The 18,497-nt window shown below is 50.4% G+C and overlaps 1 protein-coding gene across 1 annotated transcript; it reads left to right on the plus strand.

Moving 5' to 3' along the window:
- The first annotated feature begins 3,985 nt into the window (after nucleotides 1-3,985).
- Nucleotides 3,986-17,744, plus strand: LOC130109779 (guanine nucleotide-binding protein subunit alpha-11-like). The gene is made up of 6 exons (XM_056276760.1): nucleotides 3,986-4,136; nucleotides 9,020-9,204; nucleotides 10,136-10,290; nucleotides 13,959-14,087; nucleotides 16,803-16,953; nucleotides 17,709-17,744. Exons 1-6 carry the CDS (start codon nucleotides 3,986-3,988, stop codon nucleotides 17,742-17,744), a joined length of 807 nt encoding a protein of 268 aa, XP_056132735.1.
- The last annotated feature ends 753 nt before the right edge of the window (nucleotides 17,745-18,497 follow it).

Below are 18,497 nucleotides of genomic sequence, written 5' to 3' on the forward strand. Positions count from 1 at the left end.
GTCTGCGCCCGACATGGTCTCATTCAATGCAAAATCATTCATAGGGCTCATTGGACCAAAGCGAGACTAGCGAAAATTTACAAAGACATAAATCCTAACTGTGTGAGGTGTAACCAGTCTCCTGCTAATCATGTGCACATGTTTTGGTGTTGCTCATCTCTTGATGGTTTTTGGAAAGATATTTTTAGCACACTTTCAGAAGTATGTGACACACAGATCAAGCCAGACCCTTTTATTGCGCTATTTGGGGAGGAGGCATGTGGTAGTTTGCAGCTCCCCCCCGGATCGGCAGAGGGGATGGCGCAACGGCTCGGAAGAGTGGGGTAATTGGCCAAGTACAATTGAGGAGAAAAATGGGGGGAACAAAGTTTGCTATATTGGCCTACTTGGGTGCCAGACACCATAATGACTTTTTTTATTAGGGGTCCAAGCAGCGAAGCTGGTGGAACCCTATTGTATTTGTTAGGATTATTATTATTTTTCTCCGCTAAAAGTGTGTGAGGCTCAGCAACCGTAAGTCCTAGACCAACCAACTTTGGTACATAGATTCCTATGGCCCCCCACTACCCAGGCACCACAAATCACCTATGTCAGCCAGATGGTGGCGCTATAACAAAGGGTCATGCGTAATTCCCACACCATAAGTCAGATCAACACAAAACTGCACAGACCTATGCATCTGAATGTGCTCTACAACTTTGTTATTGGGACCACATATGTCAGCCATATAGTTTGCCCGCCATTTTGACTTGTATTAGTTTGGGCGCGGTTTCTCAGCTAAAAGTGTCTGAGGCTCAGCAACCATAAGTCCTAGACCAACCAAATTTGGTAGGTGCATTCATACGGCCCCCCCACTACTCTGGCACAACAAATGAAGGTATATGATCATGAGGACAAAACCATTCAAATTGCTCCATAGGGGGCGCAACAGTGCCAATGCTTGGACCCCTCCCAACGCCGCTTGCGGCTTTAATTATTATTATTTTTATTATTTTCCCCTTTTTCTCCCCAATTGTACTTGGCCAATACCCCACTCTTCCGAGCCATCCACCCCCTCTGCCGATCCGGGGAGGGCTGCAGACTACCACACGCCTCCTCCGATACATGTGGAGTCGCCAGCCGCTTCTTTTCACCTGACAGTGAGGAGTTTCACCAGGGGGTCATTACACATGGGAGGATCACACTATCCCCCTCCAGTTCTTCCTCCCCCGCACAGGCGCCCTGACCGACCAGAGGAGGCGCTAGTGCAGCGACCAGGACACATACCCGCATCCGGCTTCCCACCTGCAAACACGGCCAGTTGTGTTTGTAGGGACGCCCGACCAAGCCGGAGGCAATATGGGGATTCGAACCGCCGATCCCCGTGTTAGGCAACGGAATAGACCGCTACTCTGCCGGGACGCCCTAACGTGACTTTAAAATGATAAATCAAATACAAAACTCAGGGCGTCCGGGTAGCACAGCGGTCTATTCCGTTGCCTACCAACACGGGGATCGGTGGTTCGAATCCCCGTGTTACCTCCGGCTTGGTCGGGCGTCCCTACAGACACAATTGGCCGTGTTTGCGGGTGGGAAGCCGGATGTTAGTATGTATCCTCGTCGCTGCACTAGCATCTCCCTTGGTCGGTCGGGGTGCCTGTTCGGGGGCTAGGGGGAATAGCGTGATCCTTCCCCCTGGTGAAGAGAAGTGGCTGGCGACTCCACATGTATCAGAGGAGGCATGTGGTAGTCTTCAGTCCTCCCCGGATCGGCGGAGGTGGTGCAGCAATGCCCGGGAGGGCTCGGGAGAGTGGAGTAATTGGCCAAGTACAATTGGGGAGGGGAAAAAAAAGGGGGGGATACAAAACTCAGAAATACAAGGGTCACAGCAGCAGACTTTTAAATCTTAGCCAAAACTTATTTTTTACACATCCACCCATTTCTTTACCCCAGTCTGTGGGCAGAAACAACGTTGCACTGGGCCAACCCGACATGTACACACACTTAGACACGTCTCACTTTCTTGTAGTGTTACGATATCCTCCCTCTGATGTTTACATGACGATTTTGAGGGTTTACTTAAGGTGCCACTTCATAGAGAAGGTCGGGTTGTTTTCTCGACGTATCTCAATGCTTTGGTTTTATGTGGTTGCTGGAAAACAAGCTGACACAAACCGGGTGTCACAAAGCTGTGCCTGCACGGAGAACAGGCTCTGCAGCTCCATCTTTTCCTATGAGACGCGAGGACTGTGGCTGGATTAATCATTAAGTGTCTTCCGCCCTCCGGCAGCAGCCGCCATCTTCCAGGGACAAAGTCTCCTCGTCCGCCCTCCCACGTGCTTGTGACCCACCTCTTCACCGCGCTCCCGGAGCCACTGCTGTGCTGGACTCACCTCTGCCAACAGGCAAGCGCGCACCGCATAAAACGGTGGCACCTCATTTCCTGTATTCCTGTTGGGAAACAGTTACCTTCCAGTTACTCTCAGCCAACCTCAACCCCAACCCCCCCCCCCCACAGACACACGCCATTAAACTATCCCTTTCTTCATTTCTGCACCTCTGTGTCCTCTCATTCTTTCTTTCTGTCCCATTCTCTCTCTCTCTTTTCCTCACCCTCCTCCTCCTCACCGCTCACCTTGTTGCCATGGCAACGTGCTGCTCAGGCAATCCTTAATACCTGAAACCTGTCGGTGAGTCCTGGAAAGACCCGACAAACCGGTTCCTCTGGCTGACACAAAAGACTTGTCATCCATTAGAGCAAATACTTGCTCTGCACCTCACCTCTTTGTTGGAAATTGGAAAACATGTTTTCTTTTGGGGTGACGCGTTTCATTGGGGGGGGGGGGGGTTAATACGTGTTGTGTCTGTTTATTTAACTCGGCCTAAATATAGGGCCCGGGCGGCCAAGCGCGGCCAAGTATGCGCACGACACGTGAAGTTAATTTTACATCTCAATTCTCGTCTTGGCCACGCGCCGAAATCTCTCTGTGTATGGGTTTGTGTGCGTGCGTGTGTGTGCCATCTAACGCCGCGCCGTCCTCTCACACAGGGAGAGGCACTGCTTTAGATGGCACACGCACGCCCTGTGCGCGCACGTCGTGTGTTATTGTCTGTGTGTGCGTGCGCGCGCGCGCGCCGTAGCACTGAGTGAGCGTGCGGCAGGCCGGAGGAGGGATGATTCTCTCGTCGAAACTTTATCTGCGGCGCAGGGTCGTCCAGTCATTCAAGGCGCATTCCATCGGCAGGTTTGGAGAGAGAGCGTTTTCAACCAACCACACATACCCGACATACCCCACGGTAGGGGCGCGGAAGCAGCAGGTTGTGAGCAGCAGCAGCAGTGGTTCTGCGGCGCGCACTTTCCCCGTCGGGAGTTAAAAACCCGTGTCATTCACACGCTCCCGGGCTCTGCGTCTCGATCCGGCTGTTTCGTAGTCGCCACTGGAAAATGGACGGCGAGACGCGATCCACGTCTCACTCCGCTTCTGTTCAGGGAGTGTGACGAGCCGATCGAAGGTAAAACAAGTGGGAATAATTTTTACTCTTGACTTTTTCTTCCCTTAGTCTGACCGAGTTTCCAAGCCCCGAGTTCGGAAACGTGTCTTCATGAAGGCTAAATAGTGCGCTAAAACTTCGTCCGCCTGAGAACCCCCATAGAAGGTAATGCGTGTCAGCGCACTTTGCAGCGGTGACAAATCGTTTATGATAGCACACTATATATGTGTACTATATTATTTATAGTATATATAATAGTTATGATCATTTTAATAGTTAACAAGGCGGGACATCGCCTCCTCCGTGTTGCGTTATACTTTGGCTAAATCTCTGCCGGCAAACACGCTTCACTACCAACCGCAGTGTGGTTGGAAGTCATTATGGCGGGACTAATAAACAGATATGGGGGACGAGAAGAACATTATTTGCGTGTGTCCGGCGGTGTATTTTTCATCGATGACTCTTGTTCCCCCCTCCCCGTGGTTGTCAGGCAGATCTGGGCGGGGTGCTGGCCATGGAGGCCTGCTGGGGATGGTGCCACCACACGTGCGTCTGCTGCCTGTCCGAGGAGGAGAGGAGGTCCGTCGCCGTGGACAAGGAGATCAAGAGGATCCTCCGCCAGCAGAAGAAGTTGGAAAGAAGGGAAATCAAAGTTCTTCTCTTGGGTCAGTAACCATGTCGCCACTGCGACTCAGTTATACCTGGAAAGAAATTGAGAAACTCTCTTCTTGGCTTGTCGCGCCCCCTTTATAGAGCTGGGCGTGAGGGGAGAGAACCAGAAACGAGTCCACCACATCTTCGTACTGTGTTGGTGAGAGTCAGGGTGTAGACATGAAAGAGGCATGGACTGTTTTACAGACGCACATCCACAACGATGAGATCGTTGTCTCGGCTTCTCACAATGAACATGTGTCGACTCGTCACAGTGGAATGAACAGATACGTACCCACCGGGGTATCTGAGGGAAATGATGAGGGAGATGCAGGGCAGGGGTGTATTCGTACCGTCTTTGTTGCTCAGTGTGAATGATGCAAGCATGGAAAACACCGGCGTCTTCATTTGACTCTTTAAACTGCAAACGTCTGTTTTGGCCCAGCTGCCGGACACATCACAGGGGAAGTCCACTAAAACATCCTTTGGAGGGTTTTGGGAAGATGTCTTGCACATGTCCCTGTGCAAGACGTCTTCCCAAAACCCTCTAATGCTGCTGTTTTATATGTCCTGTTCCTTTGCTCGAGATTACTGCCAAAACACATTTCCAGTGTTCGTCTTGAATCGTGGGTTCGCCACAATCATTCAACCATTGTTTAAAAGCTTAATATTTGTTTTTTTTTGGGGGGGGGGACTCTGTCCTAAAATATCGTAGCAAGCTTAGGAGGAAGCCGGGGAACCGCCGCAGCCGGGACACGACCCCGGGTCTCCCGCACCACGGGCGACTGCGTTAACCAGTTGACCAAAGGGTCTGATCCGTTAGCCAAGTGCTAGCGAGTCTAGTCATCCGTGGTCGTTACAATATGTTTTACCCATTTGAGGCCATGCAATTAACTTTTTTAATGAAATGGCTTCATTTTCTTTTACCTTGAAAACACTGAGGTGGATAAGCCCAGGAGTCAGTTTAGAGTTCGAACAGCACAGTTGATTCTGCGATACTCTCGTTAAAAGGCACTAATTTGAGGTCACTGGTGTTAGATCCATGGTGCCCCACCAATACAAGCTGAAGTGCACCTGAGCAAGGCACTCTAGGCGTACCTGTCGTGACCTTACACTGAGACCAGTGATAGTCCTTTCTGGAGAAGACTGCCACTAATATGCGTGTCAGGAGCTGGATATGAGAAGACCCTCTTGTCTGTCGTCACAACTTAGTAACCCACAAAACAGTGTTCATTCTGGCCACCTATAAAACAGCACTAAAACAGCCACCAGTGTCATCAAAGGAGCCGTCCATTAATCAATACAAGATTGATAAGGGGAAAGAATATGGAGGACATCAGTGAGCCAGTTCTTCTCTACTCATATATAGGATAGTGTATGAGCATAGAATAGATCATATAGATTATGATATGGTGTACTCAATACAGGTAATTCAAAATTTAACAGTAATCACAGGGCATAAAATCAACAGAAGCAATTTGAAAGCAGAATGTTTAATTCCTGGTAGAAGCAAAGCTGTCAGTCAAGCCATCCTGCCCGCCTTGCATCGCGCCACCCCGGGGCCCCATTACCGTCGTTACCCTCTCAGCCAATCAGTGAAGGCGTCATCAGCAGCCAATCAAAGCTTTGCTGAGTCACGTTACATCAGCAGGAGCATAATCACAGCCTACAAAACCTTGTTGTACCCGGGTAGCTTAGCGGTCTATTCCACTGCCTACCAACACGGGGGTCGGCAGTTCAAATCCCCGTCTTGCCTCCGGCTTGGTCGGGCGTCTCTACAGACACAGTTGGCCGTGTCTGCGGGTGGGAAGCTGGATGTGAAGAGTAGGGTAATTGGCCAAGTACAATAGGGGAGAAAAAAAGGGAGGGGGGGGGGGCGGAATAAAAAAAAAACTTGTTGTAAGACAAATGACAGGATAACCTTGACTTTACTCTTCACCTAATCCTCTTTCTCAGTGAATTAATGAACTAGTGTCGGAATGAAGGACAGATAATTCACTAGCAGGTTCTCATTGGGATGGTAAATACGCCCCCCCCCCAAAAGAAGAGGTACATACAGTGGTTTCACCCCTGTGAACTCTTTCACATTTTGGGGGGGGGGGGGGAGTCCCCTTTTTCTCCCCAATTGTATCTGGCCAATTACCCCACTCTCCCAAGCCGTCCCTCTCGCTACTCCACCCCCGTCTACCGATCCGGGGAGGGCTGCAGACTACCACATGCCTCAGAAGTCGAGGTACAGAAGAGGTGCACTTCTGTGCTCATAGGTACATTACAGCAACAGAGGTACAATATTGTTCTATGAAGGATCAGATATGTATCTTTCCATAAGCTGAAAGTTAACAAAGGGACTTAAAAGACAATGAAGTACAATTACATTATTGTACTTCAGAAAGGTACTGCCCCAGCGACAAGCGTTTGTACCCACTTAGGTACACACTGGTACTTGTTTTTCTCAGTGTGCATGCTGCCCGGACGCGCCCCACTCTTTTACATTTCTTTAACGTTACACTTAACGGTAGAGTATTGAAGTATTTTCTCTCATCACAGTACATTCAACACATGCATGAAGGAAAAACGTCTTTTTCAATAACTTTTGTCGTTGTTTTTAAATGAAAGACCTATATTTCTCATGAACAAAACTGTTGCCCACCCACCCCAGAGTCAACACCATGTAGACAGGCCTTTGGCCGCGATGACAGCCGAGCCTTCTCAGGTATCATTCTGGTTGTTTCACTCGTCCCTGAATGCAAACGTGATGTCCTAACTCCAGCAGGTTAAATGGACAGCGTTCTTGGACAGCAGTTATCAGGTCACACCACAGATTTTCAGTAGGATGTAAGAATGGCCTTAGGCTGGATATCCCAGGATATTAACTTTTCTTTTTTTCCCCAAACCATTCCTTAGCAGTGTTTGGCCTGCTGGAACTTGAGTCTGTGCCCTAAAGGCCGCTTTCTTGCTGACTGAAACAGGTTCTCCTCAAGGACTTTCTTGAATTTGATTCCGCCTGATTCTTGATCGAACAAGTTTTCCAGCTCCTCCTGCTGAAATGTAACTTAATATCGTGAGGCTGCCTCCATCAGGGATGGTGATACTGGTTTGTGCCAAACACACCAGTTTGCTTTCAGGCCAAAGACTCAGCTGAAGTCTTATCAGACCACAAAATCTTCCTCAGATTTTAGTCTTTCTCAAAAGCAGCTTCCTTTCTACTACTTGCTTGGATCTGTGAAGCGATGAAGATGCTGCTGGTCTCTGGACAGTTTCTGCCATCTCAGTCACTGAGTCCTGTATCTCTGGGAGCATTGCAGCTGCTCTCTCAGACGCCCTCTCCCTCTGCTCACCCAGTCTGGTAGGATGAACTGGTCTTGGTACTGTGCGGCTTGTGCCCTATCTTTTTTTGTCCATTTTGCTACAATAGATTTGAAGGCGCTTCTAGAAAAGTTCAAAGCTTTGCCAGTCTTTTTATAACCATCAACAGATTTCTGCCTCCCACCAACTCCATCTTGAAGCTGCAGGGCAGTTCATTGGACCTCATTCATGCAGGACTGATCTGATTGGGGCGGCACAGTGGCGTAGTGGTTAGCACAATCGCCTCACAACAAGAAGGTCCTGGGTTCGAGCCCCGGGGTAGTCCAACCTTGGGGGTCGTCTGGGTCGTCCTCTGTGTGGAGTTTGCATGTTCTCCCCGTGTCTGCGTGGGTTTCCTCCGGGTGCTCCAGTTTCCTTCCACAGTCCAACGACATGAAGGTCAGGTGACTCGGTTGTACTAAATTGTCCCTAGGTGTGAATGTGTGTGTGTGTTTGTGTGTCGGCCCTGTGATGGACTGGCAGCCTGTCCAGGGTGTCTCCCCGCCTACCGCCCAATGACTGCTGGGATAGGCTCCAGCATCCCTGAGAGCAGGATTAGCGGTTGGGATAACAGATGGATGGATGATCGGCTCGGCTGCTTTAGTGCTGAGACAAAGCTGACAAGCACAAGGTTGATAGTATTTATTTGGCAGTTGTTAGCTACATTCAAATCTTGTGCCAACACATATACTTATGGTTTCACTTCACCATGAAGTTCATTCTTCAACGAATTAACATGGCAATCTCGGTTGAAAACGGACAAGTGGCGATTGCAGTCAAGGTGGTCTATGATCTTGAGCCAAGGACATATGCAAGAGTCGATTCAAGGTAAAAAGACAAATCTGGCGTCCGGGTAGCGTAGCGGTCTATTCCATTGCCTATACACGGGGATCGCTGGTTTGAATCCCTGTGTTACCTCCGACTTGGTCCGGCGTCCCTACAGACACAATTGGCCGTGTCTGCGGGTGAGAAGCCGGATGTGGGTATGTGTCCTGATCGCTGCACTAGCGCCTCCTCTGGTCGGTCGGGGCGCCTGCTTGGGGGGGAACTGGGGGGGGTAGCGTGATCCTCCCACGCACTACGTCCCCCCTGGTGAAACTCCTCACTGTCAGGTGAAAAGAAGTGGCTGGCGACTCCGCATGTATCGGAGGAGGCACGTGGTAGTCTTCAGCTCTCCCCGGATCAGCTGGGGGGGGGGGTGGAGCAGCGACCGGGACAGCTCAGGGGTAATTGGCTAAGTACAATTGGGGAGGAAAAAGTGGGTGGGGATAAATCTGAACAGTAAGTCATATCTTCTGTCTCCTAGCAGTGCAATATGTGTCAAGGTTAGTGATGACTTGTCAGTAAATCGGACACTGCTGGTGTGGGGTTGAGCTACGTTTAGAGAGACAGGATCTAGTCTGTGATGTGTCACCTGCAGCACAGCACAGCCCACTACCAGTGAACGTCTGGAAACACTGTTTTAAGAATCACTGACATATGCCCCGACACGATAACTGATTGTAAAGACATGCATTAGCTTTATCCTCGCACCTCCCGCCCATCTCCTCAGGCACTGGGGAGAGTGGAAAGACCACCTTCATCCGACAAATGAGGATCATCCATGGCAGGGGCTTCTCTGAGGAAGAGAGGAAGGCGTTTGCCAAATGTATTTTCCAGAACATCTTCACAGCCATTAAGGCCATGACCGGAGCCATGACCACCCTCAAGATCCCCTACTCCAACGCACAAAACGAGGTGCGATGCACACACACACACACACACACACACACACACACACACACACATACACACACACCTGTCAAAGCAACAGCACAGGTCAGCATGAGAGGCAACACAACCTCTTTTGATGAGAGTCACATTTTTCAGGGGGACACAAGAAAAAGTCGCCATTATCACAACCCTGTATAGAGAGTACTAAGCTAAGCCCGTTACATGCTCCGTTACATGTCCGGTGTGGGAAGATGGCAGCGTGAATTCGGCAGCCTCACCCAGTACCGTCCATGCAGTGTCTTCGTCCACGTCTGCGTCTAATTGTGTCTTCGTTTGATGGCTGGGAGAGCTTGGTCTGCTGCGTCCTGTGGGCCCAGAGACCACGGCCCTGCTGTGACAGAGGAGGTAACACCGAAGGCGGTCTGCCGGGACGCGGAAGCGGGGCAGGCTAAGCTAACTGCTAGCCCATGCAGACCGGTAGTTCCAATGACACTAAGGCGGCCTCGCCTGGCCTTGAGTGTGGTGTTCTTGGTGTCGTCGTGTGGAGTGCGGGGAGGTGTGTCGGGGGCGTCAGGCTGGGAGAGCTGGCGTTGGATTGGTTGAGGGAGCCTGGTCTGCCGCGTCTGATGGGCCCAGGAACCACAGCTGACAGGACGCGGAAGCGGGGCAGGCTAAGCTAACTGCTAGCCCATGCAGACCGGCAGTTCCGACAGTCGTCCTGGCTGGCGTTCGTTCCCTTGGAGGGAACTTATTTTTCTTTTGTTCAGTTTAGATATTTGTGTGAGTTTAGATATGTGTTAGTATGTGTGTTCTTGTAGTTCTTGTAGTTTGTGTGTTTTTGTCTTTGTGTTGCACTGCTGTGGGCTGGGGGAAACCATATTGAAATGACACGACTAATAAAGTGGTCCTGATCCCTGATGCTGTGCTACCAACCCCTTGTGCTGTCCTCCCTCAGATGTATGCGAAGTGGATCCAGGACGTGGACGCAGTGCAGGTGAGCCAGCTGGAGAGGGGCTATGTCGACGCCATCCGCCGCCTCTGGGCCGACTCCGGCATACGGGTCTGTTACGAGCGTCGCAGCGAGTACCAGCTCCTAGACTCCACAGAGTAGTGAGTAGCTGCACTGCGCCGCACAGCCTTACGGTACCGGTGGCCCCGGAGTGCAAATCACGACATAACAGGTGGACCAGGTCGGGGGGGGGGGGGTAATCTTGTAAAGCGATTCTATTTTCGAGTAAGTTTTAAAATGTTGTTCTCTCAAAATGATCGAAAGCAATTTGCTGCTGGTGGGCAATCATGTCAGTTGATTTACCAACGCTGTTTGCTTTGATAAATCGTATAATTTCTGGACAATAGTGACGATAATCCCCAAACTACGGCTATAAATCCGCTCACACCATGAGGCGACAATCTGGTGGACTTTTTCTTTTTTCATGCGTCTTGAGAAAAAGTGGATTTTTAGACTGCCGATAAACGTAAATCGCGTGTGCATGTGGGCATTCCTTAAACACCTAGTACAGAGGGTGCCCGAGTAGCGTAGCGGTCTATTCCGTCGCCTACCAATATGGGAATCGCTGGTTCGAACCCCTGTGTTACCTCCGGCTTGGTCGGGCGTCCCTACAGACACAATTGGCCGTGTCTGCGGGTGGGTCCTGGTCGCTGCACTAGCGCCACCTCCTCTGGTCGGTCGGTTGGGGTGCCTGTTCGGGGGGGATAGCATGATCCTCCCACGCGCTACGTCCCCCCTGGTGAAACTCCTCACTGTCAAGTGAAAAGCAGCGGTTGGCGACTCCACATGTATCGGAGGAGGCATGTGGTAGTGTGCAGCCCTCCCCGGATTCGGCAGAGGGGGTGGAGCAGCGACCGGAACTCTGCGCATAACTGTAATCCACTGACTTCCGGTTTCTACTGCAGCGGTCGTACCAGTTTCCTGTTTGTTGGCGTGTGCTGTTGGCAATGGCATGTTTTTTCGCGATGCCTGCAAGATTTACCACGGATAAATGTCAACCACACGCACACAACTGTCCACCTGCACCCACCAGCAGACGGGTGACAAGTTTCAAGTTGTGCATATCAAGTGGCGACGCCCACAGTTCTGTCCGTCCGTCCGTCCACTCATCCTCATAATTGTGGACGTAACTTGATATGTACAACTTGAAACTTGTCACCCGTCTGCTGGTGGGTGCAGGTGGACAGTTGTGTGCGTGTGGTTGACATTTATCCGTGGTAAATCTTGCAGGCATCGCGAAAAATATGCCATTGCCAATGGCACGCGCCAACAAACAGGAAACTGGTACGACCGCTGCAGTAGAAACCGGAAGTCAGTGGACTGCGGTTATGCACAGAGTTGATTGGCCGGATACGATTGGGAAGAAAAAGGGGGGAAACTCCCAAAAAAAAAAAAAAAAAAAGTTTAAATGCAATGTATTTCATTAAGTCTATCCGAGGTCTTCTTCAACGGTTTTTTTTTATTATCTTTAAAACATTTCCAATCTTAATTATTTTTTGGCCATGTCATAATATGAAAACTACTGTGGCAGTTCTTTACAACACACGCTAATGGAAGCCTTTTCCCTTTTCCCCCTCTGTTGTGTTGTGCTCACTCACTGTTCACCGAGGCGGAGGCTGCACACAAGTCAGTCAGGTTTTTTTTTTTTTTACTTATTATTATTTATTTATTAGGTAAAACTGTGTGGCATCCTGGTTTTTCTGTTCGTTTAGCGAGTAATACGGTAATGCAACATGACACGTAATGCAAACAAAAAGTAATGCAAACAGCCTTAGCTTGTATTTCTCATTTTGTACCACTGGAAGGCGCTAGTCCTTTGCAGAACTCACAAGTTGCATCAACTTCTCAAGACATGCTGAACCACCAGTTAAATGATGGAGCCTCCTAGAAACACAACCCGCCGCCTCGGTAGGCCGGCCGCATCCGTCTCGTTGAACGTGATGAAAAACGACGACTTGTGAAATGTGCTCTGTCAAATCGTGACAAATCTCAAAGTCGGTCTCGTTTTTCTGCTCTTTTCTCTTGAACTTGAACATAATGGGCAAACGCTGCTCCCTCGGCTCCTCCGCTGGTCGGTCTGTGTCCTCCCCCTCGTCTGTTCTGTCCTGTTTTATATTTACTAAGCTGCTTATGTCACCATGTCGCGCATGATAAAAGACAGTCAACAGCCAGTTAATGACAGGTTGTATCAACACAGGCCATAAACCAGTCGTCTCAACGCGGTGTGACATGGAGGCCCTGCTCATCTGGCACACAGCGACTTGCTTACTCACTGTTTTTTATGACTGTACTCATTACATGAGTTTACCCAGCTCAGTTATTGAATACTAAGAGAAAAAACAACAAACATTGGCTCATACACCAATCAGCCAAAACATTAAAACCACTGACAGGTAGGTGAATAACAGTGATTACCTCGATACAATGGCACCTGTCACGGGGTGGGGTATAGAATGCAGCGAGTCAACAGTCAGTTCCTGAAGTCGATGTGTTGGAAGCAGGAAAAATGGGCAGGCGTAAGGATCTGAGCAACTCTGACAAGGGCCAAATTGTGACGCTAGACAACTGGGTCAGAGAGGCTCCAAAACGGCAGGTCTTGTGGGGTGCTCCTGGTATGCAGTGGTCAGTACCTACCAAAAGTGGTCCAAGGAAGGACAACCGGTGAACCCGCCTCAGGGTCATGGGCGCCCAAGGCTCACTGATGTGCGCGGGGAGCGAAGGCTAGCCCGTCTGGTCCGATCCCGCAGAGGAGCTACTGTAGCTCAACTTGCCGAAAAAGTGAATGCTGGCTATGACAGACAGGTGTCAGGACACACGGGGCATCACAGCTTGTTGTGTATGGGGCTGCGTAGCTGCAGGCCGGTCAGAGTTCCCATGACGACCCCTGTCCACTGCCAGAAGCACCTACAATGGACATGTGAGCATCGGAACTGGACCATGGAGCAATGGAAGGTGGCCTGGTCTGATGAATCACATTTTCTTTTACATATGTGGACGGCCGGGTGCATGTATGTCACTTACCTGGGGAAGAGATGGCAGCAGGATGCATTATGGGAAGAAGGCAAGGCGGGGAAACAGTGTGATGCTCTGAACAATGTTCTGCTGGGAAACCATGGGTCCTGCCATTCGTGTAGATGCTACTTTGACATGTACCACCTACCTTAACATAGTTGCAGACCAGGTACACCCCTTCATGGCAACGATATTCCCTGATGGCAGTGGCGTCTTTCAGCATGATAATGCGCCCTGCCATACTGCAGAAGTTGTTCAAGAATGGTTTGAGGAACATCACAAAGAGTTCAAGGTGTTACCTCGGCCTCCAAACTCCCCAGATCTCAATCCCATCGAGCATCTGTGGGATGTGCTGGAAAAACAAGTCCGATCCACAGAGGCCCCATGTTGCAACTTGCAGGACTTAAAGGATCTGCTGCTAATGTCTTGGTGCCAGATACCACAGGACACCTTCAGAGGTCTTGTGAAGTCCATGCCTTGACGGGTCAGAACTGTTTTGGTGGCACAAGGGGAGCCTACACAATATTAGGCAGGTGGCTTTAATGTTTTGGCTGATCAGTGTATATATATTTAAATATGTATGTATGTATGTATGTATGTATAATATCTATATATATATATATATATATAATATATATAAAAAACACATGTGTTGCATCATCAATGTAGCATGCTCTCTCTCTCTCTCTCTCTCTCTCTCTTTGTCTCTTTCTTATTCACCAATTCCCCACTTTAACCCCTCCACCTTCTCCCTCAGCTACATGACTAATCTGGACCGGATAGCTACTCCGGACTACATTCCCACTGCACAGGATGTCCTCCGAGTTCGGTTCCCCACCACAGGCATCCACGACTACTCTTTCAACGTCAAGACCATCACGCTCAGGTGGCTGACACAAGTTACCTACCACAACCAACCCTGTCATGGTGACTCATTCACCACAATATGAAAAGAACATATCATGAGAATCTCTGCGAAGGCACTGTCTGCCTGATAACCTGCCAGCAAAAGCCCTTGTCAGGAAGTGAGGTGTGGCCCCTGTGGGTTTTTTTTTTTTTTAACATGCACTCGGTATTCTTTCCTTCTTCAACTAGAGGGTTTCTCTTCACAACGAGATATCATCTAGTACAAAATTCCCCTTCTCAAATTCAAAATGACGACATCTTCAGGAGTACTTGTTGCTCTTCTTCATGGTTGGCGACTAACTTAAGTCCTTTATTGACAAAACGTTACCAGAGCCTACAGATTGGGACTCTTATTGAACTGGTAATGGGATGATAAGGCCCAGATACTCGTTGTTTTCTTTATACAGTAAATATAATGTGGTCTCAGAAATAGATTCTTCTTTTGGCCTCATATGTTGGGTGGCACGGTGGCGCAGTGGTTAGCGCTGTCGCTTCACAGCAAGAAGGTCCTGGGTTTGAACCTCGGGCTTGTCCAATCTTGGGGGTCATCCCAGGTCGTCCTCTGTGTGGTGTTTGCGTGTTCTCCCCGTGTCTGTGGTGGTTTCTCCGGGTGCTCTGATTTCCCCCACCATCAATTAGACATGCATGCTAGGGTTAATACCCCTGTCTGTGCCCCTGACCGAGGCGTGGCAAGACCAACTGGAGTTGGTCCCGCGGTGCTGCACGGCGGCTGCCCACTGCTGCTAGCTACACAGCTAGGATGGGTTACATGCAGAGAGGAATTTCCCTACGGGGATCAATAAAGTATATCAAAATCAAAATAAAGAAAAAATATCTGGTTGTGGTGGTTCAGTGGTGCTGTGTTTGATGGCAGCTCTCCTCTGTTGGGTTTGCTTTTCTCCTTGTGTTCAGGTAGGTTTGCTCTGGGCACCCCCACAGTCCAAATACAAGCAGATCGGGTGACTGGAAACCATAATGTGCCCATAAGTATGAATGGAGGGGTAGACCCCAGTCCCCTTTGGAGTTTGTATTGGATTAAACGGGGAATAGAGAACAAATTAATAAGTGATTTTCTTTTTCACCGAATCAATCAGATTTCCCAGCAGGGTGGCAGAGTTGGTTTACATCTCCATCCCAGGGCACTCGAGTAGCATAGCGGTCTATTCCGTTGCCTACCAACATGGGGATCCTGGTTTGAATCCCTGTGTTACCTCCGGCCTGGTCGGGCGTCTCTACAGACACAATTGGCCATGTCTGCGGGTGGGAAGCCGGATGTGGGTGTGTCCAGATTGCTGTACTAGCGCCTCCTCTGGTCGGTCGGGGCGCCTGTTGGGGGGGAGGACTGGGGGGAATAGCGTGATCCTCCCACGTGCTATGTACCCCTGGTGAAACTCCTCACTGTCAGGTGAAAAGAAGCGGCTGGCGACTCCACATGTATCGGTGTGGCATGTGGTAGTCTGCAGCCCTCCCCGGATCGGTGGGTGTGGCAGCGACCGGGACGGCTCGGAAGAGTGGGGTAATTGGCCAAGTACAACTGGGGAGAAAACCCCCCCCAACAAAAAAAGTCCATCCCAGTTCGGTGATGAAACGCCTGGTGAGATGTTGAGGGAACCTTTCTTGAAGCGTGGCAGAGAGCTTCACCCTTGCTACCTGATGGGCTTGTTTAGTCATTCTGGGAGCACCGGCTTTCTGAGTCCTGCCTCTCTTTTCCCCTCCAGCAATAAATACACTGGACAAAAAACCCCCAAAAAACCATTTTTATTCATCGTGCATTGCAGCCATTTCTGACTTTTTGCCAACAATTTGTTTTAAATTGGATGGAATGGAAATGGGCAGCACGGTGGCAGTGTGGTTAGCGCGGTCGCCTCACAGCAGGAAGGTCCTGGGTTCGAGCCCTGGGGTAGTTCAACCTCGCGGGTCGTGTCGGATCGTCCTCTGTGTGGAGTATGCATGTTCTCCCCGTGTCTGCGTGGGTTTCCTCCAGGGGCTCCGGTTTCCTCCCACAGTCCAAAGACATGTAGGTCAGGTGGATCAGCCGCACTAAATTGTCCGTAGGTGTGTGTGTGTGTGTGTGTGTGTGTGTGTGTGTGTGTGGGCCCTGTGATGGCCTCCAGCATCCCCGCAGCTCTGAGATCAGGATAAGCGGGTTGGATAATGGATGGATGGATAGATGGATGGACTGGAAATGAAGGTTTCTCCAAGGCCAGATATGGATATGGATAGTTTCCCATTAGGATCTCAGAGTGAATTGTGGGAAATAAACGTTGTAGTTGTGCGATGCTGTGCAGCAGAGTAAGCTAGTATATCGGTGTGAGTTACACCCCTGCTCTGCAGATGCAGATGTGGCTTCTCGGCAGATGTGAGCAGCTGTCGGACGTCTGTCAGAGACGGGATGTGACAGAGACGCAGACAGCGCGAGCTCATTTTGTGTTGGTTTTTTGCTTGTCTGTCCAGTTAAGAGGTGGAGCTGAAACGAGGCGTTGTGTGGCTGCAGGAGGGCGCATTCTGGTGGTCTTAGCATAGATGGGGGTGCGATGGTGAGGAAAGCGGTGGGTGACGTTTGTTGTGCAGGTGAAGCTCCCAGGTGTGACTGTTTGACCCTGTATGGGTGTGATTCACAGCCAGCGAAACCTTTTCTTACCTGTCTTCCTATACACACTTCCTGTATGCACCCCCCACCCTGCTCCCCCGACAGGATTGTGGATGTGGGCGGTCAGAAGTCGGAGCGCCGGAAGTGGATTCATTGTTTTGAGAACGTCACCTCCCTCATCTTTCTGGCCTCCCTCAGCGAATATGACCAGGTGCTGGAGGAGAGAGAGACAGATGTGAGTGCCCTACATCTACCTGTGTGTGTGTGTGTGTGTGTGCATGTGCGTGTGTCTATCTATCTAGCTATCTGTCTGTCTGTCTGTCTGTCTGTCTGTCTGTCTGTCTGTCTGTCTGTCTGTCTGTCTGTCTGTCTATCTATCTGTCCGTGTGTCTATCTATCTATCTATCTATCTATCTATCTATCTATCTGTCTATCTGTCTATCTGTCTGTCTGTCTGTCTGTCTGTCTGTCTGTCTGTCTGTCTATCTATCTGTCCGTGTGTCTATCTATCTATCTATCTATCTATCTATCTATCTGTCTATCTGTCTATCTGTCTGTCTGTCTGTCTGTCTGTCTGTCTGTCTGCAGTGGTACCAGTTTTGCGTGCCACCTGGTACCACTAGGTTTCGCTGCGTGGTAGTTTTTGTCGACCAGGTCCAGGTGTGTTTGTTTTAGTGCCTCTGGCAGGGAGTGGGCTGGCTCGGTGAACCGGAGGTGGTGCAACACGTTTTGACGTCTGCTGGTTTTTCGCGAGTCTGAGCAGCAACACTGACGTGCAGTGACGCAAACCAAGCCCACCTCTCAGCTAACACACAGCAGCTATCTCTACATGTCTGCCCAACCTTCCCCATGTGCCCACTTCCTGTAGAGTTGGCGTAGTCTGTGTCTCCTCTGGCCATTTACAACTCCACCCGTCTGTCTGTCGGTGTACTCCTGTCTTTCTTTTCTTTTTTTCTTTTGTGGGGCATCCGCTCTCTGGCTCCACGGTGAGCCTTGCCACTCTCCCTGCAGCCATTTCAGCCCTCCACCAACAGGTCTCACTGTTGAGTAGGAAAACGTGCTCCTTCCCCTTCCTCCTCCTCCTCCTCTTCCTCCCTCCTTTCCAACCCTGTCCCCCCCATCCTCCCGTTCCTCTCCTCCTCCCTCCAGAGCTGGCTAAGCCGTTTATCTCTCGCCGCCACTTTTTAGTTGGCCAACATATTCATTAACCTCCACGGTGCTCCTTCTGCTCCCCTCCTCCCCCATAACCCCCCCGCATGCACACACACAATATCTCCCCGTTCCCTGGTCCCCCTCCTTCCTCCTCCCCCATTAAAATCCAGCCCCTCACAGCAAACAGAAGAACAGCAAGATAGTCCCTGCAGCAGTCGTACATACACCTCCCTCTCTTTTCTTTCCTTCCACCTCCGTCATTCACATCCATCCATTATCCGAACCGCTTATCCTGCTCTCAGGGTGGTGGGGATGCTGGATCCTATCCCAGCAGCCACTGGGCAGCAGGCGGGGAGACACCTGGACAGGCTGCCAGGCCATCACACACACACACACACACACACACACACACACACACACACACACACACACACACATACACCTAGTTAGTACAGCCGAATCACCTGACCTACATGTGTTTGGACTGTGGGAGGAAACCGGAGCCCCCGGAGGAAACCCACCCAGACACGAGGGGAGCATGCAAACTCCACACCGAGGACGACCCCGGACAACCCTCAAGGTTGAACTACCCCGGGACTCGAACCCAGGACCTTCTTGCTGTGAGGCGACGCGCTATCCACTGCGCCA

Source organism: Lampris incognitus, chromosome 3 (genome assembly GCF_029633865.1).
Source record: "Lampris incognitus isolate fLamInc1 chromosome 3, fLamInc1.hap2, whole genome shotgun sequence".
NCBI lineage: Eukaryota > Metazoa > Chordata > Actinopteri > Lampriformes > Lampridae > Lampris > Lampris incognitus.

Excerpts from the sequence above, each read along its gene's own strand:
- LOC130109779 (XM_056276760.1), top strand. The coding sequence starts at position 3,986 with ATGGAGGCCTGCTGGGGATGGTGCCACCACACGTGCGTCTGCTGCCTG. Across the intron at positions 4,137-9,019 it reads AATCAAAGTTCTTCTCTTGG|GCACTGGGGAGAGTGGAAAG; the intron begins GTCAGTAACCAT and ends CCATCTCCTCAG. Across the intron at positions 16,954-17,708 it reads TGAGTGCCCTACATCTACCT|CCATTTCAGCCCTCCACCAA; the intron begins GTGTGTGTGTGT and ends CTCTCCCTGCAG.